Raw genomic sequence first — 26,649 nt, 5'->3', positions numbered from 1 at the left:
TTGTACTTCGTTCAGTTACGTATTGCTTGTTCGAGATAGAGCGAGCTGATACAATGTGACACAAGTTCAAGCATACACCATGCTTCCCGATGTTGATTTTAGCTAACGCTACGTATTGTATGTAACCTTATATAAGAACGAAGCATGTTCTATACTGAAGCATAGGCAGGCAGGAGCAAGATCAATCATGCACTCACGCCAATAGGATTGGCCGGCAAGTCCGCTCCACTGTACAAGCAAGTCGTCCATCTTTTACTCTATTATGGTCATCTGCCGGCGGAGAACCCTTCCTATAGCATCACGCTTACAGTATATAAAAAACATATAGACGCCCGTATCTCAACACTTTACAATCAACCGTGGGGTCTTTAATAGAACAATCTTGCTCGGCGGGGTGAAAGCGATCTTGTGGCAAACTATAAGTCCATCGTGGCCATTCCCAGATTTCGCAAATGTCGCCACCAGCCAAACTGGACCTGGGGTCGACCTCTTCGACGACGACGACCAAAAAAATATTTTTTGGGGTAAAGTTGCGACATTGAACGTGAAACTTTCACACAGGTGCTGTTGGCCAAGCCGAGCACATTGCTCTAATAAAAACCCTGTGTTTCATTTGTAAAAGTTTGGAGATACAGGCACCTTTATGTTTGTAAGCGTGATGCTATATGAGAAGTGGTCTTCGTTCAATGTCAAGTCGCTGGACTAACCCGGAAACAGGGTAAAATTTTGTGTAACTCAGCTACTTTGCATGACTGGAAGGGATGGAAGGATGATACTATATACTGTTGACAAGCCCGTTCATTGCGAGCTTAACAGCCATTTCTTCACAATAGCCACTGTTGTCCACTCTATGACATGTGAGCGATTCTCCTGCTTCAGACATTCATTTCCATGATTGGATTATGTTGATCCGAGTTGATTTGACCGAGATACAGCCAAAGAGGGATTACATCAATCCACACATCTAACCATGCTCTATGTTGCTCAACTGAAGTAACCTTGTATGAGCGTAGCTCAATAAACCAACTCGGATCAACATAATCCAATCGCATGGAAATGAATGTCTGAATCAGGAGCATCGTTCCACTGTCATAGTATGGGCAACATTGCCGATTGTGAGGAAATGGCTGTTAGCTCGCAATGAACGGGCTTTTTGTCAACGGTATACACGATGCTTCCATCTTCCAGTCATAGCTGAGTTACACAGGAGTCCTGCATCTTTTGCTCTGCCGGGGTCAACGACTTGACATTGAACAAAGACCACTTCACATATAGCATCACGCTTACAAACATATAAAGGTCCCTGTATCTCGAACTTTAATGAAACGTAGGTTTTATTAGAGCAATGTGCTCGGCTTGGTCAACAACACCTTGTGTGAAAGTTTCACGATCAAGCTTGCCTATCAGATTTCGCAATGTCGCCACCAGCAAACTGGATCTAGGGGTCGACCTCTTCATTTGACGACGACCAAAAATATTTTGGGCTAGTTTTGACATTGAACATTAGAAACTTTCACACAAGGTGCTGTTGGCCAAGCCATTACATTGCTCTAATAAAAAACCCCACGTTTCATTGTAAAGTTTGGAGATACAGGCGTCTTTATGTTTTACCACTATGCTCTGTAGCGTGATGCGATTGCTTTGTCCTAATAGATGAATTATCAGCTGCACTAGCAGGAAGATAGAGAGCTGAGTGAAAATGACACGTGGTGGTGACCTAAACACGTCCTTGATAGGTTGCTGCATAAATGGATGATGATGATGATAGCCTTTTGTGAAGGTACGTGAGTAAACCACATCTAACAATGAAGATCTATAATTGTATGTGCTTGCAATAATGGCTCGAAATCGCATAGGCCTGAAGCCACTCTTTTGCCACTATTAAATTATGTTGATTGGTCACTCATCCTGAAACTCAATGGAGAAGGTCATACGGTCAAACCCATTCTTCATTGTATCGTAAAGGAATGTCACTTCAAGTACATGACCAAGACGGAACGAATTTGTTCTCCCTGCCTATCTTACAAGCAGAAGGGAATACACTACTAAAGTGATGGATTCAACAATGACTCTGTACTTCTCCATGTGTCGTTATCGTTTGCATCATCTTGTTGCACCAAGGACAGGTCACTTGTAAAAGATCCAATGCCACCACTCACCCAATGACTTGACGGCTTGTATGTACGAAGAAATCACTGTGGCCCCCTTGGGCGATGATGCCCCTTATTGTCGGGGCTCCATTACACACCCTCTTCTCAACATTGCCTAACAAATGGATTGTACCAAGAGTTGGCAGGCTAGTGCCATTGAGGTCCCTCTTGAAGTGGTCATCGCGGCAACCCCTTTGAAACTTTGCTCCCGTGGTTAAAAGCCCTTCGAAGAGCAGGACAAAAAAGTCCCTGGTACCCTCCACAAGGAAGGTGGTTGACTACAAATCCACATACAACCATATACTTGATAAAACACAAGCACACAGGACATGGAACCGATGGCACCTCAAGCGGGGGGAGATGAAACACCAGTGCAGAGAACAAGAATGCCAAACGTACCCCTCATCCACCAAGCATAACGTGGGGAAAGCTCTGGGTGCAAGAGAACCACCGAGATGTAACTTCCTTTGACAAGCTGAGGAAAAGTCGCTTGTTTGGCCAGGAGAAGATACACATTGATTGTCCTTATGGGCCCCACCCTGCTATTTGATTGGAACCGACACGAATCCGTTTCCCTTCGATGATCCAGTCTCACGCTTCCCAGTTGGACCAAGCTTGTTGACGATCTCGAATAGGCCAAAAGACCACTTGCGATCATATGCGCCGCACCTACTGCGTGAAGCCATAGCCATACGTGCATCTTGCCGCTGGGGGGATACCAGAACGATACTGGGGCGAGGGAGTGTCCTTGGAACAATACGAGCCAAAAGGTGGAAGATTCAATAACATGCAATCCCCCATAGCCAACTTTTCCCAGTCAATGGTAGTGTAGTCTGAGATGAATCATGGGTGAGATTGCCATAATAGAACAAGCTGCCATACCTCTTGAGATACCCAGTTAGCCAAACAGGTCCCCAATAAAGAGCACCCTATTGCCCTCCAATGCAACCAAGTGAAACAACGTAACGATCTTCCATTATACCTTACCTGTTCACACTTCCCACAAGTGGTCAACAATGGCAATGGTCTTGAACGGTCTTGATCAGCGGAAAGCGAGTTGGTTTTGGTAGAGATCAACCGTTGCCTTGGCTACGCAACGCTGCTGTTATGAGACGCGTGTAAACCCCGTCACACTTTTTACTGCCCAGCCTTTATTACAGCACGTGATAGCCGTTGCCATGGATAGCAGCATACGGTTTAAGGCATTGTTGATATGTAACTTTTGGTTACGTGCATTATTCAGGAGCTGAAACAAGGGTATGTGGTCTGTGCACGGCTACTTTTCATTTCCGAGGACATGAGTAGGTCCATTTTGACTTCCCGAAGATCGTTTGGTGTCACATTGTTCGCTTGGTTATCTCGTTGTCTCATTTAAACATGGTCGTTGCTATGCCTTTTCCTCAAGGTTGGCACTATTGTTCATTTTATGACATATAAACGATTGTCCTGCTCTAGCCCATCATTTCCATCCTTCAACTTTCTTGATCGGTGGGGATTTGACTGAAAAACGCTCAAACACAAAGCATCATCCAATTTCACAAAGATCATTTTGCAAAGTTATTGTAAACTGCCAGCTAATAGCCCATTCCTCCCATTCACCCTTTTTGCCCAAACCAATGCATACGAACGATTGTCCTGCTCCAGCCCATCATCTCCATCCTTCAACTTTCTTGATTCGAGAGGATGTGATTGACCAACCTTCAAACAAAGAAGTATCATTCAAGGCCATCAGAAAATCAAAGTTAATTTCCAGCTCTTCCACTCCCAGCTCTATTGTCTTCCATTCACAACTCTTGCTCATTCAAGTACAACTACCACCTGCGAACAATTGTACTGCTTCAGCCCATCATGTCGCTCCTGCAGCTGTCTTGAAGTGAACGTGCTTGACTGATTGGCAAGTTCATGGCGTGCACACAGCCTTGCCCATTCTACGCAACACCTGCTTTCCTTGAGGCTACACCCTTCTCTTGCACACTCCTTTGCCACAACCAAACGTAACAGCAGTCGCCATTAGCAACGTGTTCATTGCGTGGTCTCCAACAGCGTTCGTCACTTTCAGGGACATGTCCTCACAGCTATTCTTTGGATAAGCATATAGCTAGTATACATATACATACTTGACATGTAGCAGCTTGCTTTGATTAATACATGTGAATTACTATACACACACGAATATGGGTTATTACATTGGTGCATGCATGGGATGGAGGATGATTCAAGCATTTATACATTTTGGCATTCGTTTATTACCAAAGCTGATTATGTGCTTAGACATACATCAATGTGGGTGATGAATAAGGGATGAGAAGGATGTGGTGCGTATGGATGACTAGTTCTAAGGGTGGAAAATGTAAACAACATGGGTAATAAACGGCAACAACGAGTAGAATAGTGTACACGTGGGAGTAAAAGAAGCTCTGCATGATAGAAAAAAGAAGCCGCATAACAAAGAAAGCAAAAACAACAAAACAGCAACAAAAACAAAGAAAAGGGATCACATTACTCAATGCAAGTATTGGCATTATCCAGCTTGTCCATCCACTCATCAGGAATCACGGGTGAAATCATTCGTTCTTGACGTTTGACGTTATCAGGGGCCCATCCAGTGATACTGACCATATGAGCTGTAGTTGGTACAGAGAAAGGAAGCATGAATTTCGAATCACGTGTTTCCTTCACATCCGTTTGTCGCTCCTCTTCTTCATCTTCACTGGATTCGGATCGTGATGGCCGCTTATTATCGGCTGAAGATGATGGGGCTTCTGCATTGCTAGCTTGTTTTTCCGGTTCCTGGATACTTTCAGAGCTCTTTTTCTCCTCTTGTTGCTGTGACGATGATGATTCTTCTTCTTCTGATGGCAGCGTAGGTGGCAAAGAGTTGGATGTCGTGATACCAACACTGGACATGATGGATCCCACAAAGTTCGTTACGCTCTCACGACGAGATGGGCTACGGCGTAGCGATACACTTTGAGTACGAGCCATAGCTGTGTTGCTCTTTTTCTTGCGTAATTGTTCAATCGATCGTGCTTGTTTGAAGCGCACTGTATCCTCAGCAAGCTGAATGGCGTATTTCTCAATCTCCTCTGGTAGTCGTGGCTCATTGACTTCGTAGCGATAATTGGTCACACAGCGTTTCACTTGCAAAGCATTCAAAGCATCAAATTTCTTGACGGTGTGAATAAAGCTGACCAAGTCTTGCAAATGCGTCAAACATTGTAGTAATTGTAATAGCTGATTGGTAGGCTCGAGATAGCTGACAAGGCTTGAAGGGAGGTGCTCTTGCGTGATCCAATCCTCGATTTGTGACATGTTCATACGAATTTGTAATGCCTTGGATCGACACAAGAGCTTCTTGTTGGTCAAAATGCGATTGAAGAGCTCACATGACATGTAATGGAAGAATTGTGCAAGGGCTTGAACAATGATGGCTGGATGTACATCATATGATTGGAGCACGTAGAGCGTTGATGTCAATAAGCTTGTGATCGATTGTGGTGAAATAGCATGTGCAGCGCATGCGCTATTGTTGGTATTGGCCATTGTGCTGTTGGTGCTAAGCACACTGGAGCTGCGTTTCATCTGTACTGCAAGACCACCATCGGGTGGCACGACAACGGAGCGTCGGCTACTGCGTCTGAAAAATCGTTGCCAATCGTCTGCAAAGTTGACATCCTCCATTCCAGGTATCTGCTCATGCTCAAGCATGGATGGTGTAAGAATCTTGGCCAAGCGTCTCTCAGCATCATTGATGATCAAGTTGTAGATTTCAGATACAAGTTCAGAGATACGCAATTGATGCTCGGCAGTGGCTACAACAAGCCCCACATCCTTTTTGAGATAATACAAGAGCTGTGTCGCATTGGTGATCCAAAAGGCCAAGATGTGTACATTACGTGCATTGGACTATGTATTGAAGGTTATTAGTATTCACTTTCTCTCTCTCCTATATCATCCCTTTCTTGTAACAAACCTTGATTTCGTTGCTAATACGTTCAACGGCACCATTCATGACTTGCTGCAAAAGTTCATCTCCTGAAAAGTAATGGGCAAAACGGGCGCTCAAGAATACGACATTGGCTGGTACACAGATTTCTTGACGTGAACGAACAGGAAGTTGAATATCGGTGATGATTGTGTTGAGAATGTATGGCAAGTTGTCAGCACTGAATACAAACATTTGATCCGGTAAACATTTGTCCCATATGAATTCAGCTGGTTCATCCATATCACTGCCGCTGCCATTGCCATCATCATCCAAGTCATCGTGATCATCCAATGGATTATCATCATCATCAACATCACTAGGATGAACTCCACCATCAGCAAGTGCCATGGCTGTCTCCAGTAGTTTGCGACGTCGATCAGCTTCCTCGGTCATGAAATGATCATAGCCTTCAAGTGTCGATTGATAATAGAAATCATAATCACCGGCACTGGATGAGCCTGAAGACATGCTACCAGCTGCACGACCAAGGATACTCGAAGTGGATGATACGCTATCACGTGGATTGGTTGCCAAGATCTCCACTATCTTTTGATTATCGGTGTTGACAAAGTCGAAAACGGTGCGACCTTTGGCTGACTTGGTATGTGATGATGCACCATTCTCGAGAAGAACCTTGACAAGCGCATCTTGGTTGTTGTTGGTTGCCCACATTAATGCTGACCATCCGACTATTGTACATGTATAGGTGTGTGTGGAGTGTGGTGTGTGTGTGTGTGTGTGTGAAACAAATAGGGAGAATGATCAATGGTTAATGCAATTATTCTTTGTCCCACATCACACACGCATAAGGACCCTTACAAGAATCTTGGACATCCGTCTTTGCTCCTGCATCCAATAGAGCTTGTGCAATCTCGACTTTGCCAAAGCAGGCGGCGTAGATCAAGGGCGTAGTGCCGTCCTCATCCCTTGCATCGATATCAATGTAAGACCGATATCGCCCACGTAGCAACTGCGTCACCTTGTCAACGTCTCCAGTCGATGCTGCTCGACAAAATAGTTTGGTCATCTTGGCTCGTTTGGTCTTGTCATCAATATCATCTCGATCAATCACTTGTTCCTCATCAACATCATCATCATCATCCAATCCATGATCATCATTATCAATATCAGCCGTCTTTGCATCTCCTGTTTCAGTCGCTTCTCGTTCTTCATGCTCGTCTCGTGTCGTCGATGATGTTGATTCTCTCATAGCATTCAAAGCATTGGTGCCTAATACAGCTGAAAGTTGCTTGTAATTCTCTGCCATGCGTTGTGCCAAGTCATCATAGGTCATGCTCTCATATTTTTGTCGAACAGTGTCTCTATCCTGCTGCTGCTGCTGCTCGCCACTTTCTTCATCGCGTTCTTTGATCATGTGGAGTCCACCTAGTGTCTCATTGCTGGTGGGGGATGCCTTGGGTTGATGATGCAACGGTGTGTCGAGTACGCGATCTGCTTCAGGCGTTGGTGAAAGAACTGATGTTCCCGTCATCATTGGAGTATGCTGACGGATGGCGGAAAATTATAAGCTTGCAAAAAGGCTGTTGAAAGTGAAAAAAGGGGTCGATGGTGCAGCGGATGATGGATTTGTCTCATTTTAGAAATATGCCCTCTGGATCCGGTTTGGCTAGCACACACTTACTTGATGTATATACACCTTGTTTGATTAAGAAACAAAAGTAAGAATTGAATAAAATGTGATGCATGGATCTAGACAAGTGATCGATAAAGAGCCGCTTTGCTAGAAATGGAAAGGTGCCCTTTGTAACCAACCCCCCTGCCTTTTCCATGCCAACAATGACACGTCGCCATGGTATCTTGAACCATCAAATACACAATGATTCTGGGAATAATGAAGCCCTAGAAGAGGTCATACATGGATTCGTTGTGCTATGATACTCTCACTATGTTCATTGACCACTGCTTCCTCGTGTAAATACCTTGTCGTTAGCTTTACAGTTATACGATACTATTATTCACGGGACAACTCCTAGCTCTTCAAATCATCTCCTGAACCATATAAGAGCAAAGGCAGTAATATAGTATATTTACAATGGAAGCTATTATTAAGCAAGAGTAGTTGCCTATAGTGATTATGGTTGCTGGGGTAATTGTTCTTCATCTTCTAATGATCGCTGACGAGCGTATCGCCTTCGTCGAAAGAATCGAGTGAATGCGTTATCACCATGATTGTTGCCGGGCTTGATTATGGTAGCGACATCTCCTTCATTCCTTGCGCTTTCTGCTTTATGATGATGAGCATTCTGAAGATCCTTGAAAATTTGGTCATCGATGCAATAATTCTTGAAAACCAGTTCCATCAATTGTAGTCTTCTTGTAAGCTCAGCGACTTGGTCATGTAGCACGTTCTCTTCCATTGCATGTTCTATTATCTTGGTATCCTCCGTATCATGATCGTGTTCGGTAGTGGTGTCATGTTGCTTAAAAGCTTTGAGTCCATGTTGCCGGCGTTGATGGGAATTCAAAAGGTTGCTTTTGCTGTCGACAGGATGAACAAATGGCACTGGACGCCCTAGAAATCCAAATGCATCCAATTGACTGTTTTGGATCGAGCGTTTCATCTTGCCAATTGCCAATTTTTGAACGATGCCAATGACTGCAGAAGGTCGTGATCCAAATAAAGCGCTATCCAAAAACACAAAAAGCGACAGCAAACCACCCACCGAACCAATCGACATGACAAGCGTGTGAATACGTTGCTCTTCTTCAGTCACATCCATAAAGTTGGCAGGATAAACATCCACCGTATTCTTGACCATCATATCCTCGTCCTGAATGCTCGTACGAAAATCGGTATCGACTTCGGGCGTGTTGTTATAGATGGAGGCGAATCCAATAGCATTCCAACCGCTGTCTGAAAGGTAACGATGATTCTTGAGCTGATAGCTGATCGAAGAATATGTGTTGACTTCGGCCGTGTATACATTTACTGGTTGTTGATCATTCGATTCGAGCTTCATCCAACGTCGAATCTCGTCGTTGCTAAGGTTTGGTTGTTCTTCATATCGATAAACCACCTTGTTGGGATCACGATTTGGAGGATAAATGGAGATATGCACACGAGAGCTGTTCATGGAGCCATCATACACGCCGCCAAATAAAAACTTGAGTCGAGTCCCATTGTTTGATTGCATATCAGCTTGATATGCCAGTTTGAAATCAGGTGATGGCTTAAACAACCAGCATTCAAGAGCGCCGATTCTACTGGCCGAGTAATAGGGGCGAAGGTTGGACATGTCCAAACGATGAGTGAAATTCCACTTGGCTGTCTCAGCTCTGGAAACGGTATCGGTACTGAAATACAAGGCATCTTCATCATTCCACCCATCAAAGCAAAAACGCATGTCTATCAGCGATTGTTAATCATTCATTATACCATGATGCAAGATGTAGTAGTAGTAGTACCTGGGACTTGTACTTGATTTACAGGGGCGGAAAGTGTCATGGTACTCGTTGGGCTGTTGACAATCTGGTTGATGGTGTACACAAGGTATGCCGTGAACAAGAATACTAGGATCAACCTCATTATTGCGTGCAAAACAGCAATCCATTTAGGCTCTCCAACACTACAAGGCCCATATTAGCATTTGATAATATCCCCATTTCCTTTGAATGCTTTACCGCTTTTCCCAAATGGTTGGCCGCCAAGATGGTGTTGCTGACGAGCGTCTCCTCTTCCGTGTCATCCAAATAATGACGATGACCAGTATGATGAATGCGACAGAGCCAATGACAATTCCAACAATAGCACTTGCTGGAAAGCTACCAGGAGTGTCGATGCCGGCCATACTCAAAGATGGATCGGTGATGTTGTAAAGCCACGTGAAGTCATCCGATGCCGAATCAGCGTCTGGAAGCGCGAGTACGTTGAAATCATTTGTCCAGTAAAATTCAGAGAGACCTGTATCCAAACTTTAATACATCATCCATCAATGATAGCAGGTTATGAAGTATGAGCCATACCTCCCAAAATCACCCAATACTTTCCAAGTAACAAGCCAGCAGCTGCATCATGTCTTGGTTTAGGTGGCTCTCCTCGAATAGACTTGGGCGGCAACCATGTCCAAGAAGTAGTGTCAAGGATATTCAAGTCGTTGTACGCCAAATTGAATTGAGCATTGTCGGGTGAGCCATAGCTATGCGTACTACCTTGATGAAAAAATACCACCCCCCTTTAGTCTTACATGACAACATGACCTGTATATCACCATTACCTCCAAAATAATAGATGGTCTTGTTATCCCTAGCTATACAAGTAGGTGAGACATGATGATGTAGACAAAAGGCTTATCAACCTTACCTAACACAGCATTGGCACCATACTTTGCAGCAGGATATGCCGTCTGATTGGATAATGGTTGCATGGAGGCTGTGCGCGTGTTTGTATCAAAGACGAATGCTACATTCAAGAGGTCTTGCGTTGACCCTGATGTATCCCCCACAGGATATACTATTCTCCCATCCCTAGTAATAAAGTTGACACGTGAATACGTAGGCCTTGTAATGAGTTAATCTGCAAACACATACGTAAGGGCGATGGCTGAAAGTGATATGGTTGTATGGGAAATGAGAGTGTTGTTCAAGGGGATCTCGGTGAAGCGGTTCGTGGATGGATCGAATTCCCAAAGGTCACGTAATGGTGTTGCAGTGGGTGGTATCGCTCCACCATGAATGTATACTCTGCCATTGGGGGCAAGTGTTGCTGTGAATTTGTATCGATTGGGTGGAAGAGGACCGTTGAGAGTTGAGGAAGTAACAGGGAGTGTTTGCCATTGATCAGTGCTGAAACGATACTCCTGGAAAAAGAGAGTGCCGTTTTGACCTTCCGGGCGAGTAGTGGAATTCGATCCACCGAAGAGCAATACACGGTCGTTATCAGGAAGCAGTACTGCTTGTGCATGAATAAGGGATTGAACACGACTTGGTAAACTATCAGCATTCACCGTGCCATTGCCTTCATTAAACGAAAATGCCCAAAACTCTCCATTGATGATGGTGTATCCCTGTCGACCGCCTCCCACTGTATATAGAACATCATTGCGTACAAAGGTAGCAGCTCCACGCCGTGACATGCTCATGATATTGTATCGAGAATTTTGCACTTGCTCGCTTACGTTGTATGAACCATCTACCACCATTGCAGCAAGGATAAAGGTCATTATCACCTTCATGATAGCATTACCAAGAGCCATGGAAGGATACATGGCGCAAGATCACACGGGAGTGGAAAAGAAGTGGCAGAAGAACTTTATATCCCACTCTGGCATACATAAAAAAATCAAGGTGATGGGATCATCAGCCAGAGTATTACACTGTACCACACAAGTCTCATCTTTTGGTGACATGACTAAAACCTTGCTCACAGCTTTTTCTTCGCATATGAATCCTGTACACCATTCAATGGGTTATTAAAAGATTGATTTGTGTCAAGGTATGGGATTATAGCTTTTGTTGCCACCGGCGAAGGGATACATGTGAAAGTACTGTACGTGGTCTCTTTCTGCCAAGCCGAAGAACGCGGGCTTAGCAAATCTTGAAAATGTACACCAAGCCCATTGAGGCCCGTTTAAATGAGCGATCATAAATGTCAAGTGACCAATCTTGAGTGTCAAATGCATGGTAGTTCTTTTGGTCATGAAACCAAACATCTCATGCAAGAGATATACTGTACCATGATCTGCAAGTCTTCCTGTATTATCATGGCCTACCAATACTCATTCACCGCCACATTCTCCTACTCAACTTTATATCAAGGAAGCTTCGTTACTACTGGTCAACCGTGAAAGTGTAAGATGGTGCATTTCCATACATGCATGTACGCTTCGACTTTTATTAAGACTCTGACATGGATGCATATCTTTGGAAAAAGCTTCTTCAGCGTGCATAGAGCACTCAGATCAATAGAAAGTATGATTGGTATGTCCATGTACTTGTGTCCCGTTGTATCACAGCAACTCACTCCTCCTCGAACATAATGAATTAAGCTTACAATGAACCAAGCGTAGGTAACAAGCTCTATGTTGGGAATCATCACCCTTATTTGATTATCCTCGTAAATCAAGCGTTTGAGAATTGCCACTGTCTATCATATACCTACATGCGAGTTACATAGGAAGCTTTGACAAAAAGGACAACAACGGGCCTTGTACGATAACGTGAATGATCCAACCTCACTTTCCGACCATCACATTTGTCCTTTCCCTTTCAATCCAGAAACCAGAAACCAACCAAGTGATTCACATCTTCCCAAGTATTACGTTGATTCCAATCTTCATTCAATGAAAAAGTAGAAGGGTAGTGTGGATGTCTATAAACTACTACTGTGATGAGCATTGTAAATTGATAAGATCCGGATGAATCACATCGAGGCAACAGGGATAGTTGTGTCATTGCATTCTTGGTTGCTGGAGAATAGTTGCTGCATGATTTGCCTTCTTGAGTACTCCAATGCCATTCATCACTGTTAAACACACTTCCTTCGTCAAAGATACAAGCCTTTCCCATCCAAGCCATCATCATCCTTAGCCGTATCCACGCGTCATGATCCATCGTTCCTGTTGCAGACGCGAAAAGCAACCAGAGCAATATTCCAGGATCTCTTTCTCATCACTGCACTTGATTGCATCCATCCACCCATCCATAACCATTGCAAATCCAATACGTTGGTTAAAGAGCCGTTGTTGATGTGCTTTCCTTTTCCATCCTGCTGTTGATCTACCATTACCTTAGTCGTTGCGGCGTACTTGATAGCTGATATGGCATCATCCATTGGAATTCACATGTACCAAAGCAAGTTGTTCCACGTAAATAAAGCTCCTTCCACACCATGGCAATCTGGTGTTCACGTGATGAAGGCCACAAGACAGGCTGCTGCAAGTAACTTGAGACAAAGGAGTGAAGACTTTCCCTAATGGTAACCGCTGTCAACTTTGGTCGTGGGAAAGGAGTGTGGAAGAGCGTGTGTTGTAATAGAGTGACAAGATTGTGAATGCCGTTTGAGACAATGGAGTGAATAGCAAGTGCTGGAGTGAATGCCGTTGCGTTTGATCGTGGCAGATGAGTGTGCTGGACAGTGTGTTGTATCAAACAGCAAGGCGTGTTGGCGTGCGTGCACATGCCATGGACTTGTCCATTCAGTCAAAGGCAATCGGATCGAGAGAGTTGTAGGATTGACATGATGGGTTGAAGCAGGACAATCGTTTGCAGGTCGTAGTTGTATGTACTTGAATGGGGCAACAGTTGAGAATGGGAGGAAGAGACAAGAAGTTGTGGGAGTGGAAGAAGTGGAAATTAAATAGGTCGCACACCTCTTGTATAAATGCATGAACACTGTACATCCAAACCTTGGTATTGAGTTTGCCTCTCTCGATCCTGAAACTTTCACACAAGGTGCTCTTGGATATGCTGATCACGATATCCTAAAAAAGACCGTATGCTTCATTATGAAGAGTTCGAACGCGGGACGGCCCAAATGTAGGAGACATGGTGAATGGATGGGAACACAAGAGCGGGCGGCCCACCGCGCCGAAGTTGCCCACCTCGAACTTGAAAATAGGTCAGAAGGTGCTCTTGGGGACGCTGATCAAGTTTATTTAATAAAAACCTCATGGTCCATTACGACAATTTTAAATGAGAGCGTCCAAATGTTGGAGAGTCGGGGACATTCGCAGGGTCTGCGATTACAAAAATTAACAATTCTTTGTTTGAGCGTAACTCAACCAAATCCCCACGGATCAAGAAAGTTGAATGATGGAAATGTTGAGCTGGAGCAGGACAATCGTCCGTATGCAATGGGTTGGGTAAAAAAGGTGAATGGGATGAATGGGCTAGTAGCTGGCATTTATGAACTATTCCTGAGTAGCGTACAAGTTTCATGCATCGCCTAATATGCTGGCTGATTCAGTTACACGAACACGTCCCTCTGCATCTTTGGTTCTACCGGGATCTATCTACTTTACAATGAACAAAGACCTCTTTCATATGGCATCACGCTTAAAAATAAAGGTGCCTGTATCTCTAAACTTTACAATGAAACGTGGGGTCTTTAAGAGAACAAAGCTGCTCGTCGGGGTCAAAGCGATCTTGTGTCAAACTATGAAGTCCATCGTGGCCAATCCCAGATTTCGCAATGTCGCTACCAGCCAAACTGGATCCGGGGCTCAACCTCTTTCGACGACGACCAAAAAAATATTTTTTGGGCTGTTTGCGACATTGAACGCGAAACTTTCACACAAGGTGCTGTTAGCCAAGCCGAGCCCATTGCTCTAATAAAACCCCCACGCTTCATTGTAAAGTTTGGAGATACAGGCACCTTTATGTTTGTAAGCGTGATGCTATAAGAAGAGTGGTCTTTGTTCATTGTGAAGTGGCTAGACCCTGACAGAGCAAAAGATGCAGAGGGTCGTGTTGTGTAACACAGCTACGTTTGCATGATTGTATAATTACTTTATGGATCATCAAGGAACAGGCATGTATTGCTAGCTAACGGCCACTTTTATCCAATCATCATTGTTGCGAGATCCACTGCATGGGAACGATGCCCCTGCTCTAGACATTCATTTCCATGGTTAAAGTAGGTTGATCCGAGCTGATTTGACTGAGCTACGGTCAAAGAGAGATTACATCACTCTGGACATAGAGCACGCTCGATGTAGCTCAACCGATGTAACCTTGTGTGAGCGTAACTCAACCAAATCAGCTCGGATCAACCTACTTTAATCATGGAAATGAATGTCTAGAGCAGGAGCATCGTCCGCCTACAATAGAATGCACAAAAGTTGGGAATGCACAAAAGTGGCTATTAGCTGCCAATGTATCACATCAAAGTGAGGGTTGCGTACCTTTCATGCATTGTCCCTGAAGTCCTGACTTTTTGGCTGAGTTACCCAAAGAGGTCCTTCTGCATCTTTGGCTCTCCAGGGTCTAGCTACTTGGCAATGAACAAAGACCACTTCTCATATAGCATCACGTTTACAAACGTAAAGGTGCCTGTATCTCCAAACTTTACAATCAAACGTGGGGTTTTTATTAGAGCAATGTGCTCGGCTTGGTCAACTGCACCTTGGGTGCCAGTTTCACGATCAAGCTTGCCAATCCCAGATTCGCAATGTCGCTACCAGCCAAACTGGATCTGGGGGTCAACCTCTTCGTTATAGGGAGGCTTGATTTGCCTCGGTTTTTATTGGGAGTATGTCGAGGAGTGATACCCCAAAGATGATACAGCAATGTGAAAATAAAGAAAACTAATTGAGAAAAAAAGGATCAAACCGGATCATTGTGACTCGAAGAAGAGGCACTCCCCGATGCAAAAGGGAACGAGTCGCGGAACTTTTTTCCGTTTTGGAGAAGTGCAGCATAAAGTTTGTTGTAAGATACGCTGGTTAAGGATTCAGTAATGGCTCTTGCTTCATCGGAAATAGGGAACAGTTGATTAAGTAGTCTACGTTGGCTAGCTGTGATAGGTTTGGCGTTTGGATCGGTATTGGGCTGAGGTGGGATAAAGTCGACAATAATTTGGTCGTTGTGAGCTTCACGATTGGAAAGATCATCCGAAAGCATTGAAACATCAGAATTGTGGCTGTAGGCAGAAGAAAGTGTGGGCGAGGGAGGCGATGGTGGCAAGGGTGACTTGTTGTTGCTGGTAGGCGTGAGGGTGCGATGATTAGAGCATTTTGCTGCACGATGGCCTGGTTGACCGCATGACCAGCAAAGGCGATTGCGGCTTGGATGACTAGGACATGATGAGATAGAGTGACCTGAGCGATGACAGTGAAGACAATGTAATGGCATTTCAGCCCATGTTGCATAAAAGAAGTCGGCGGAGTTGGGCCAAGCAATCGTGTGTGTGAGTGGGAGGAAATCGATTGAGGCTGAAACGTCTAATGTTGCGTAACCATGGCCCATAAACAAGTGGGAGTCATGGTCACGAAGAATTCCATAGTCTTGAATCTTACCAAAGGGTAAGAGTGCTTGTTGGATTCCATGTGCTAGTTTTTCACGAGATGTGAACGGCAATTTGCTGAGACGAATGTTGATGATGCGGGAGTCTTCCGCTAAAGGACGAGTGGGAATGATACGAGAGCCATCAGAGAATTGAAGACCATGTTTGCAGGCTTTTTCATACAAGGATGAGTCGTCAATGAAAAGCTCAACAATACGGCGTGAGTGATCGGAGTGTAGGCGTGCACCACAGTTATCGGGATAGCTTTCAGTTATGTGACGAAGAAGAGTTGTACGGTTTTCGTTGCGAGAAGTGAAGTCAAAAAACAAACTCGGGCATGAAGCAGGGGATCCACCAACTTTCCACACATTGGAATGTGTGGTCTTGTCAAGTGCATTGCTGGTTAAAGATTCTCGAATTGCAGTAGGTCGTCGAACGCGAGCAGCTCTCGCATAAGATGTAGGTTGGGTGCCTGTTTCCTTATCAGGCAAAACGGTAGCGTTCGGGGAAGACATGGGGTCAACCTCTTCGACGACGACGACCAAAAAATATTTTTTGGGCTGTTTGCGACATTGAACGCGAAACTTCCACACAAGGTGCTGTTGGCCAAGCCGAGCACATTGCTCTAATAAAAACCACATGTTTCATTGTAAAGTTTGGAGATACAGGCGTCTTTATGTTTTACCTATGCTGTAAGCGTGATGGAGTTGCTTTTTCCTAGTGGATGGTGTCGGCTGCATTAACGGAAAGATAGAGAGCTGAGTGAAATGACACGTGGTGGTGACACAAACACGTCCTTGATAGGTTGCTGCATAAATGGATGATGATGATGATGATAGCCTTTTGTGAACGTACGTGAGTAAACCACATCCAACAATGAAGATCTATATTGTATGTTTTTGGCAATAATGGCTCGACATTGCATAAGGCCCGAAGCCACTCTTTTTGCCCACAGCAAGATTATTCATCCTGAAACTCAACGGAGGATCATGGTCAATCCCACTCTTCATTGTATCGTAAAAGATGTATACTTCGTACATGACCGAGAACGGAACGAATTTATTCCATCTACCCTATAATGTACAAGCAAGAAGGGAATGGGCTAGCTAAGTGGAAGTGGATTCAACAATGACTCTAGCTACTTGTCCATCATGGTCGTTATCGTCTGCATCTTCTTGTAATCGCCATCACACAAAGGATAAGGCCAACCTGGAAAGATCCAATGCCACCATTTACCCAATGACTTGACGGCTTGTATGTACCAAAGAAAGAAATACTGCGGTCCTCTTGGGCGATGATCACCCTTGTGTGTCAGGAGCTCCATTACACATCCTCTTCTCCACATTGCCTAACAAATGGATTGTACCAAGAGTTGGCAGGCTAGTGCCATTGAGGTCCCTCTTGAAGTGGTCATCGCGGCAACCCCTTTGAAGGCTTTGCACAGCAAATAGGTTAAAGCCGAAGAGCAGGACAAAAGTCCCTGGCACCCTCCACAAGGAAAGGTGGTTGACTACAAATCCCACATGCAACCATATACTTGAAAAAGCACAAGCACACAGGACATGGAACCGATGGCACCTCAAGCGGGGGGAGATGAAACACCAGTGCAGAGAACAAGAATGCCAAACGTACCCCTCATCCACCAAGCATAACGTGAGAGAGCTCTGGGTGCAAGAGAACCACAAGGATAGCTTCCTTTGACAAGCTGAGGAAAAGTCGCTTGTTTGGCCAGGAGAAGATACACATTGATTGTCCTTATGGGCCCCACCCTATGACCCGATTGAACCGACACGAATCCGTTTCCCCTTCGATGATCCAGTCTCACGCTTCCCAGTTGGACCAAGCTTGTTGACGATCTCGAATAGGCCAAAAGACCACTTGCGATCATATGCGCCGCACCTACTGCGTGAAGCCATAGCCATACGTGCATCTTGCCGCTGGGGGGATACCAGAACGATACTGGGGCGAGGGAGTGTCCTTGGAACAATACGAAGCCAAAAGGTGGAAGATTCAATAACATGCAATCCCCATAGCCAACTTTTCCCAGTCAATGGTAGTGTAGTCTAAAGTAGACAATGAGTGAGAGATTGTCATTATAGAGCAAGCCCAACATACCTCTTGAGATGCACAAGTAAACAGGTTCCAAATAAAGAGCACCCTATTGCCACCCAATACAACCAAGTGAAACAACGTAGTTGTAACGATCCTTCACTCTAACTTACCTCTTTACACTTCCCACAAGTGGTCAACAATGACAATGGCCTTGAACGGTCTTGATCAGGGGGAAACCTGGTTGGTTTTGGTTGAGAGCAACCGTGGCCTTGGCTACGCAACGCTGCTCTTATGAGACGCGTGTAAACCCCGTCACACTCTTTACTGCCCAGCCATTATTACAGCACGTGATAGTCGTTGCCATGGATAGTAGCATACGGTTTAAGGCATTGTTGTTATGTAACTTTTGGGTACGTGCATCATCCAGGAACTGAAACAAGAGTATGTGGTCTGTGCACGGCTACTTTTCATTTCCGAGGACACGAGTAGGTCCACTTTGACTTCCCGAAGATCGTTTGGTGTCACATTGTTCCTCTGGTTATCTCGTTGTCTCGATGTTCCTCGTATGGTGGTGATTTAATTTGTGAACGCTTTATGTTTTCCTTTCATCCATAAGGAAGATGACCACAAGATTCGCGTATACGGTAGCATTTGGAGCTGTATTATTATAGTAAATGATTGTCAATGCCACTAAAAGTCTATACATCATCTGAAGTTTTTTCTATGACATGTTGTTCTTCATCTATATGTTGAGAGCTATAACGACGACACCGGAGGAATAATCTAGTCAACCATCCACCACCATCACTGCTGGGATCCGCCAATGTGCTATTACTACTACCAATTTCTTCTTCCTCGGCACAATGAGCATCATGCAACCTTGTAAATATTTCGTCGTCCAAGTAATATGCCTTGAAAACAAGTTCCATCAATTGTAACCTCCGTTTAAGGTCATAGATTTCTTGCTGGTGCACTTGTTCCATATGCTGTATTTTGACTTGTAAATCAATCTCTCCATCATCGTGTCTCTTTGCATCATCATCATCATGCGGTGTTTCCATTAAATGATGGTGCTCGAGCTGTTGAGCACTTAATAGATGCTGGTCAATTGGATGCACAAATGGAATTGGTTGGCCTAGAGAGCCAAAGCTTTGCAATAGATGTCGTTCAATGGATCGAGTAGGCTTGCTGAAGGGCAATTTCATGATCCAGCCATGCATCGATGGTGGACGTGCACCGTACATGCGTGCAAGTATGAACGTAAACAGCGACAGCATACCACCAATTAAGCCAAAAGTTGACATGAGCGTATCAATGCGTTGGTCTACTTCCTCGATTTCCATAAAGCTTGTAGGATAAACATCCAAAGTATTCCTCACCATCATGGCATCATCTTGGATACTTGTGCGAAAACTTGTTTCGATTTTAGGTGTATTGTTGCGTGATTGAGCAAAGCCGACAGTGTTCCATGGTACGTTCAAAAGGTAGCGATGATTCTTTAGCTGATAGCCAATGGATGAGTAGGTGTTGATTTCAGCTGTGTATGTATTCGCTGTTTCTTGGTCATTCATTTCACGCCGTAGCCATTCTTGAATATCAGTGTTTGTCAAATTTGGCTGTTCACTGATATTGTAGACAACTTTGTTGGGATCACGATCAGGATGATACACCGATATATGAATACGGCTATGGTTCGTGTTGAATCCAGAAGGAAACATGCCACCTCCAAGTAGAAATCGAAGCCGAGTCCCATTGCTTGGTTGGCCATCTGCCCGATACTCTAATCGAAATTCTGGAGGAGCTGCGAACAACCAGCATCGAATGTCGCCATAGATGCTATTAGCGTAAAAGGGAGAATGATAGCGATCATTGAGCGGGAATATATAATCTTTCCACCATTTCTCTAATGCATAGGGTCTTGAAACGGTGTCTGATTGGATGTTTAGAGCGTCGTTATGGCGGTAGTTGTCAAAGCAAAAACGTATATCTACAACAATGATTAACCAAGACGTCATTCAGCTATTGAGTTCACGGCATACATACCTGGTACTCTTACACTTGCTACGGGTTTCACCATGACCATGGTTGTCTCAGGGCTTTGGGTTATCCGGATGATGCTGTATGCACAATACGCAATGAACAATCCGGTAACAAGCAACTTTGATGCCGCATGCATAATAGTCGCCCACAATGGATCACCAACACTATCACACGAGCATGTTACTAAAGCCGTTCTTTTACTACCATGCCATGTGCTTCTTATCTTACCGCCTATCCCATATCATGGATACTACTCCATCCCATATTGCCACTATCATCGTTGATGTTCCACCCTTCTTTTGGCGTAACATGCAAGCAAGCGTTACAACCAGCACAGCAGCTGCTAAGGACCCCATCACAATACCAGCAATGGCACCTCCTCCAAGCTCTCTTGAATCATCATCATCATCATCCGTGCTTAGACCAAGGGCTGGATCGGTGATATTATAGAGCCAAGTAAAGACGCCAGATGCATCCGTTGAGTTGGTTGATGAGTCGACTTTTGGGATCTCGAGCACATTCATATCATTTGTCCACGTAAATTCAGAAATGCCTATACATAACAAGTCAAATGATGAGAGGTTGAATGGTATAGGTAAATCAACAAGTAACTCACCTCCAAGAATCACCCAATATTTTCCATAGAGTAGACCAGCCGATGCATCATACCTTGGATGGGCAATTTCACCACGTACCGTTTTCGGAGATAGCCATGTCCAAGTTTTGGTATCGAGGATGTTGAATTCATTGTATGCGTAAAGCCTAGTCTGGGTGTCACTAAAGCTATCATCGAGAAATTTCTGCCTGCCTAATTGAATCAAAAATAGACCTTTCAATACGTATTCAAGAGCAAGGTAATACCGTAATACCATTTCCTCCCCCTTACTCACCACCAAAATAGTATATCGTAGTATTGTCAGGGGCTGAAAAGAAGTTAATGTCGATATCCTCATAATGAAATCTCTCTCGTCTCATACCCAGCATGGCATTACAGCCGTATCTCGCATGAGGTAACGAGTCTATTGTTTGATTGAAGAGCGCTTGCTGGTATCCAATTCGACGTTTGGTGTCAAAGATCCATGCATCTTTCCATACTTGGTGTACTATTTCATCTTCAAGATACGGCACAGTCATATATATGATCTTCCCATCCCTAGATGCGTACATAGTAATTAGTGATTCGAGCCACCTATCACTCAATGATTGATTTTTTGTACCCACGGAAGTGCAACGGCTGTGATTTGGATTGTACTCATGGGCTCATGATTGATTGGAACTTCGGTAAAACGACCCGTGACAGGATCGTATTCCCAAAAGTCAACAAAGAATCTTGTAGTAGTACCTGGTATTTGGCCACCGTAGATGTATATTTTCCCGTTAGTCGCAAGAGTTGCTGTGTGCTTGTATCGGTTCTTAGGTACGGTGCCATTTTTGGTTGCATTATAGGCAGCGGTAACTTTGAGTGCTCGCCATGCACGTGTGCCAAATCGAAACTCATAGACAAGAAGCGTACGATTCTTATCCAGTAGATCATCATTGTAGCCGCCAAACAAAAGTACGCGATCATTATCCGGAAGTAGGACTGCTTGTGCATAGGCTACCCCCGGCATACCCACACTTGGAAGATATCGATCAGGCCAGACTGTGCCGTTTTGCTGGTTGAGATGAAAGCCAATAAAGTTGTATGTTGGTTTGGTCATGTTCTCTTGTTGTGATAACCCTCCTATCGTGTAAAGGACATCGTCTCGTACAAAGCTAGCCGATCCCATTTGAGAGAAAGGACGTATATAAGCATACGCATTCACTACGCGCATGCTCACATTATAGGCAGCATGAACGACCAAGGATTTGCCAAAAATCGTTGTTGTTAAGAGATAAATGTATGCCCAGCAGGCTACAAAGTGTGTCGAAAGCATATGGATGGAGTAAAAGAAAGAAACGATTATGCAACGCAGTGCATTTCCTCTCGTTTGAAAGATGACAGTTATAGAAACATGATATATTTGGAACGCTGCTAAATGACAAGGATGAAGGAACACTTTAGAGATCGAAGTTTTTATTTTCATTGTCTAACAATATTGGGTTGCCGTGCAGCCTTTGGAAACTCCTTGTTTACCTGCAAGGCTGATCCAACAGCATAAAATTTCGACGAGCAGCCAAAAAAAGACAAGAGGTACTGATAGCTTGTACATAGTCATCATCCATTCTAAAAAATCAAGGTTCTGTACTATTGGAGCAGCACCGAAGCACCCGTAATGATCCAGTAGGTGGAAGGATGTCGTCGTTTGAATTGCGTAAAGGATCATGCATGACCCTCTTTCACCAACCTTGTTCAGCTTTTGAATCTAATGAGCAAACGACATGCCAATCCAATCCCCTTTCTAAAGAATACCAAAGGTAAGAGTTGGGTACACAGGTAGCGATGCGATCTAAACTGACATGGGCAACCGATCGGCAGCTTGTTCAAGCGTACGGTCAACGCTACCCCTTGGCCGTAAAGTCAACAACAAACCTTCATTGTGCTCCACTTTACCACGGATAAAAGATCCAGTATATTGATGTTGATCCTTGTTCGACTACCAACGATTTTCAGAAGCCAACAGCAACGTGATCAAGGTGATGGCGATGGTTGTGTGATGCTCAAATGTGATACTCAATGGTGCAAGTCTTTTTTTTCGTTTTGCATAGCAACAACGCTCACCACTCTCGAGAGATACGATTGTTCAGCATGCGAAAGGTCAATAACGTGGTGCTTGATGTTGGGATGGCAACGTTTCCGCACGAAGGGTTGACATTCTCATGATTCTCCTTGTCATCATTCGATCACTGATATCACCCATCACTTCCTTCAGCTACGCACAACATTATCGAGAACAATGAACCCTATCCTCAAAGCCCATAGTATTTTCCTGTAGTACCAATCCAAAGAATAAAGGATGAAACACTGTAGCCATGGCAACCACTGGTATCAATCGACAACGTCATTCACATGATGTAGAAAGAATAATAGTACATTTACTTGTTATATAAGGGATACTATTAAGAAGCTAGAGCTATAATAATCACGATCCATGCTTCTCGGGTAAATCGAGCAATAGTGCAGCCGAATTATGAGCAGGTTGTTCCTCGTCTGATACATTTTGTGGAGCACGGTATCGACGACGGCGGAAGAGTCGGGTAAATATCCCATCGTTGTCAGCGGTTGTTGTTGGTGTCAGGGTGCCGCTATTGTTTTGATGATCTTGTTCAGCACAATGAGCTTCATGCAGCTTGTTGAATACTTCATCATCGATATAGTATGACTTGAAAACCAGTTCCATCAATTGCAGTCGTTTCAAAAGGGCAGCCATTTGGTTGTCATGTCTCCGTTCAAGATCCACCATCTCTCGCTGATGCGTTTCTTCCATATTTCGAATTTTGGCATGCAAATCATCCGTAGCGGTGTTGCTGTATGCTGTTTCTACTAGTTTGTGCTCCTGAAGTTGCCGGGGGTTCAAGACATGAGGGTCGACAGGATGTACAAAGGGAATAGGTTGACCAAGAGATCCAAAGCTTCGTAGCAGGTTTCTTTCAATCGAGCGCGTTGGCTTGTTGAATGGCAATTTCATGATCCAGCCATACATGGAGGTAGGACGTGCACCATACAGAGTTGTAAGGATAGAAGTGATCAATGAAAGCATACCACCAATCAAACCAGAAGCAGACATGAGGGTGTCCACGCGCTGATCCTCTTCTACAATTTCAGCAAAGCTTGCAGGATACACATCGAGGACGTTCCTGATCATCATCGATCCATCTTGGATACTTGTACGAAATGATGTCTCCACTTCGGGTGTGTCGTTGCGTATTTGAGCGAATCCAACAGCATTCCAAGGGGTATCCACAAGGTAACGATGGTTCTTGAGTTGATAGCCAATGGATGAAGATGTATTGAATTCCATTGTATAGCTGTTTTCAGTTTGCTGGTCACTTGCTTCACGTCGTAACCATTGTTGTATGTAATCGTCGCTGAGGTTGGGTTGGTCGCTAATGTTGTACACTACTTTGATGGGATTGCGATCGGGATGATAGACCGAAATGTGGACGCGGCTCTGGTACAAGTAAGGACTCACATCGAGAATTTCAATGCTGGCAAGAAGGAAGCGAAGCCTGGTGCCATTACTCTTTGGATTGTTGGCCTGGTAATCAAGCTTGAAATCTGGCGGAGCTGAGAACAACCAACAACGAAGATCAGCCGAGCTGCTGCTGGAGTAGTAAGGCACATGGTAAGAATTATCTAAATATGTCCAAAAGTCGGTCGTCCAGTTCATCGCTTTAGCACCTGGAGTTGACACAATATCGGATTGCATGTGTGCGTGGTCTTCAGTACGACGGAAATTGTCAAAGCAAAACCGTATATCTTCATAGTAGTACCCCAATACATACAATTACATAAATGAGATGATGAAATTTAGTTATAAATATTACATTTTGGGTTGGGATCATACCTGGCAGTCGTACTTGGTTAACAGGTGTGCTCATAGTCATCGTTGTCTCAGAGCTTTGCACAATTTGAATGAAGCTGTAGACACAATACGCTATGAACAACCCTGTAAGGATCAACTTTGACACCGAATGTAAGATAGCTGTCCACAATGGTTCACCTGCACTATTGTAAAATACATATTATAGCTCTCTCGTTATATGCTTGTATTTATATCTTACCGCCTATCCCAAACGAGTGAGATCAAAGCTCCCCGTATTGCCGTTGCTATCGCTAATGGCCCAAGATTTGCATGACGCATCATCCAAACAAGCGTGATAATCACCAACATAGCACCTGCCAAAGATCCCACCACTATACCAGCAATGGCACCTCCTCCAAGCCCTTTCGATTCATGATTCTCGTTTTCATCAAGATTTGGATCGGTGATGTTGTGGAGCCATGTCAAGGTGATGGATGCATTTGCTAAAGTACTTGTGGGGGAGTTGGCTTCAGGAATTTCAAGCACGTTTAGATCATTTGTCCATAGAAATTCAGAGATCCCTAATAACAAAAATAGCTGTTTGAGATGATTGCTTTCATGCATTTCATGTTACATACCTCCAACGAACGTCCAGTATTTCCCATACAATAGAGCTGCTGATGCATCATAACGTGCCTTAGCTGGTTCACCACGCACTTCTTTAGGAGATAGCCATGTCCAAGTTTTGGTATCCAATACATCGATTTCGTTGTATGCAACCAATTCCGTTTGACCGATGTCAAGAGCGTCGTCATAGTCATCGAAACCTCCCGTTGCTTTTCGACCTATGTAGATAGGTGCTATGTTAATTTTTGACAACAAGATGCGACAATCCTTATTTACCTCCAAAGTAGTAGATTGTCGAATTATCAGGCACTGAATGAGAAACAATGTTAGCAAAAAGGTGTGCCCTCGGATAAACAAAGCCTACCAAGAATAGCATTGGCACCAAGTCTTGCGTCAGGAAACTTGCCCGTTGTTTGATTGGAAAGTTCTTGCTTGTATCCCACGCCGCCGTTGGTATCAAAGATTAAAGCCTCATCCCATTGATGATCATGGATCACATAGGCAATCTTTCCATCCCTAGCAAAGCCAATGAGGATTATGAAGATGTGCGAATACCGCATGTACTAATACTTACGGAAGGGCTATGTTGGTGAGGGAAGCAGGAAAAAGGTCATCATAATCGATGGGGAACTTGTTGGTGAAGCGACCGCTGACAGGATCGTATTCCCATACGTGGAAGAGTGTTCTTGCTATGCTGGTACCTGGTACTACACCACCAAAGATGTAGATTTTTCCGTTGGGGGCAAGCGTAGCTGTGTGCTTGTGTCTATTCCGGGGTACAGTGCCATCGTTCGTTGCATTGTTGGTATCAGTGACATTTAGCAGTTGCCACTTTGCGGTACTGAATCGGTATTCATGGACCAGAAGCGTGGTGTTTTCACCCCATACATCTTCGTTTTTGCCACCAAAAAGCAATACACGGTCATTATCAGGAAGCAGCACAGCTTGGCCATAAGCTAACTCAGGGCAATCTTGGGCTGATGGGAAATCCGTTTCTATATCGCCATTTAGCTGGTTGAGGCGAAATCCAACAAAACTGTTGGTCGGTTTGGTTGTGTTGTAGTATTGCGATAGCCCTCCTATGGTGTAAAGGACATTGTTTCGTACAAAGGTTGCGGCTCCAATTTGCGAAAAAGGACGTATGTTACTACTCTCATACATCACTCTTTCGCTCACATTGTATTTAGCATGCGTGAAAAAGCGTGGATCAAAGATTACCGCCAGGAAAATAAGCTGGAAGCACGCATAGGGTAGCTTCGTTAAACGCATCGTATGTAACCAGGCAACAGCAAGAAGATAAAAACAACTTGTCCCATCTTCAGGTTTTATAATTGTCTAATGTCAGCGGATAGAGTTCAAAGCGCCACATCGGTGGTGCAAGATGCT

At 44.2% G+C, this 26,649-nt stretch overlaps 6 protein-coding genes across 6 annotated transcripts; 1 reads left to right on the top strand and 5 right to left on the bottom strand.

The window, feature by feature from the left end:
- Positions 1–3,766: 3,766 nt before the first annotated feature.
- On the top strand, positions 3,767–4,027 carry O0I10_002314 (uncharacterized protein; the record flags this gene model as incomplete). Its single annotated transcript, XM_058482398.1, has 1 exon — positions 3,767–4,027. The coding sequence occupies one exon, from the start codon at positions 3,767–3,769 to the stop codon at positions 4,025–4,027; it is 261 nt and encodes an 86-aa protein (XP_058346896.1).
- Positions 4,028–4,649: 622 nt separating this feature from the next.
- O0I10_002313 (uncharacterized protein) lies at positions 4,650–7,630 on the bottom strand (the record flags this gene model as incomplete). Its single annotated transcript, XM_058482397.1, has 3 exons — positions 4,650–6,056; positions 6,124–6,827; positions 6,958–7,630. The coding sequence occupies 3 exons, from the start codon at positions 7,628–7,630 to the stop codon at positions 4,650–4,652; spliced, it is 2,784 nt and encodes a 927-aa protein (XP_058346895.1).
- A 601-nt stretch (positions 7,631–8,231) lies between these two features.
- Positions 8,232–11,351, bottom strand: O0I10_002312 (uncharacterized protein; the record flags this gene model as incomplete). Its single annotated transcript, XM_058482396.1, has 7 exons — positions 8,232–9,505; positions 9,565–9,725; positions 9,781–10,060; positions 10,123–10,308; positions 10,374–10,406; positions 10,460–10,623; positions 10,687–11,351. 7 exons carry the CDS (start codon positions 11,349–11,351, stop codon positions 8,232–8,234), a joined length of 2,763 nt encoding a protein of 920 aa, XP_058346894.1.
- A 4,069-nt stretch (positions 11,352–15,420) lies between these two features.
- On the bottom strand, positions 15,421–16,614 carry O0I10_002311 (uncharacterized protein; the record flags this gene model as incomplete). The annotated part of the gene is made up of 1 exon (XM_058482395.1): positions 15,421–16,614. One exon carries the CDS (start codon positions 16,612–16,614, stop codon positions 15,421–15,423), a length of 1,194 nt encoding a protein of 397 aa, XP_058346893.1.
- Positions 16,615–18,849: 2,235 nt separating this feature from the next.
- On the bottom strand, positions 18,850–21,960 carry O0I10_002310 (uncharacterized protein; the record flags this gene model as incomplete). Its single annotated transcript, XM_058482394.1, has 7 exons — positions 18,850–20,138; positions 20,195–20,355; positions 20,420–20,744; positions 20,808–20,999; positions 21,082–21,114; positions 21,169–21,344; positions 21,413–21,960. 7 exons carry the CDS (start codon positions 21,958–21,960, stop codon positions 18,850–18,852), a joined length of 2,724 nt encoding a protein of 907 aa, XP_058346892.1.
- Positions 21,961–23,253: 1,293 nt separating this feature from the next.
- Positions 23,254–26,532, bottom strand: O0I10_002309 (uncharacterized protein; the record flags this gene model as incomplete). The annotated part of the gene is made up of 7 exons (XM_058482393.1): positions 23,254–24,590; positions 24,679–24,839; positions 24,896–25,217; positions 25,275–25,481; positions 25,540–25,572; positions 25,628–25,779; positions 25,838–26,532. 7 exons carry the CDS (start codon positions 26,530–26,532, stop codon positions 23,254–23,256), a joined length of 2,907 nt encoding a protein of 968 aa, XP_058346891.1.
- Positions 26,533–26,649: the final 117 nt, after the last annotated feature.

This window comes from Lichtheimia ornata, assembly GCF_029851405.1.
Source record: "Lichtheimia ornata isolate CBS 291.66 chromosome Unknown scaffold00006, whole genome shotgun sequence".
Classification (NCBI taxonomy): Eukaryota; Fungi; Mucoromycota; class Mucoromycetes; order Mucorales; family Lichtheimiaceae; genus Lichtheimia; species Lichtheimia ornata.
Note: the sequence above shows the minus strand (reverse complement) of the source record. Positions and strands in the feature narration are given on the sequence as shown.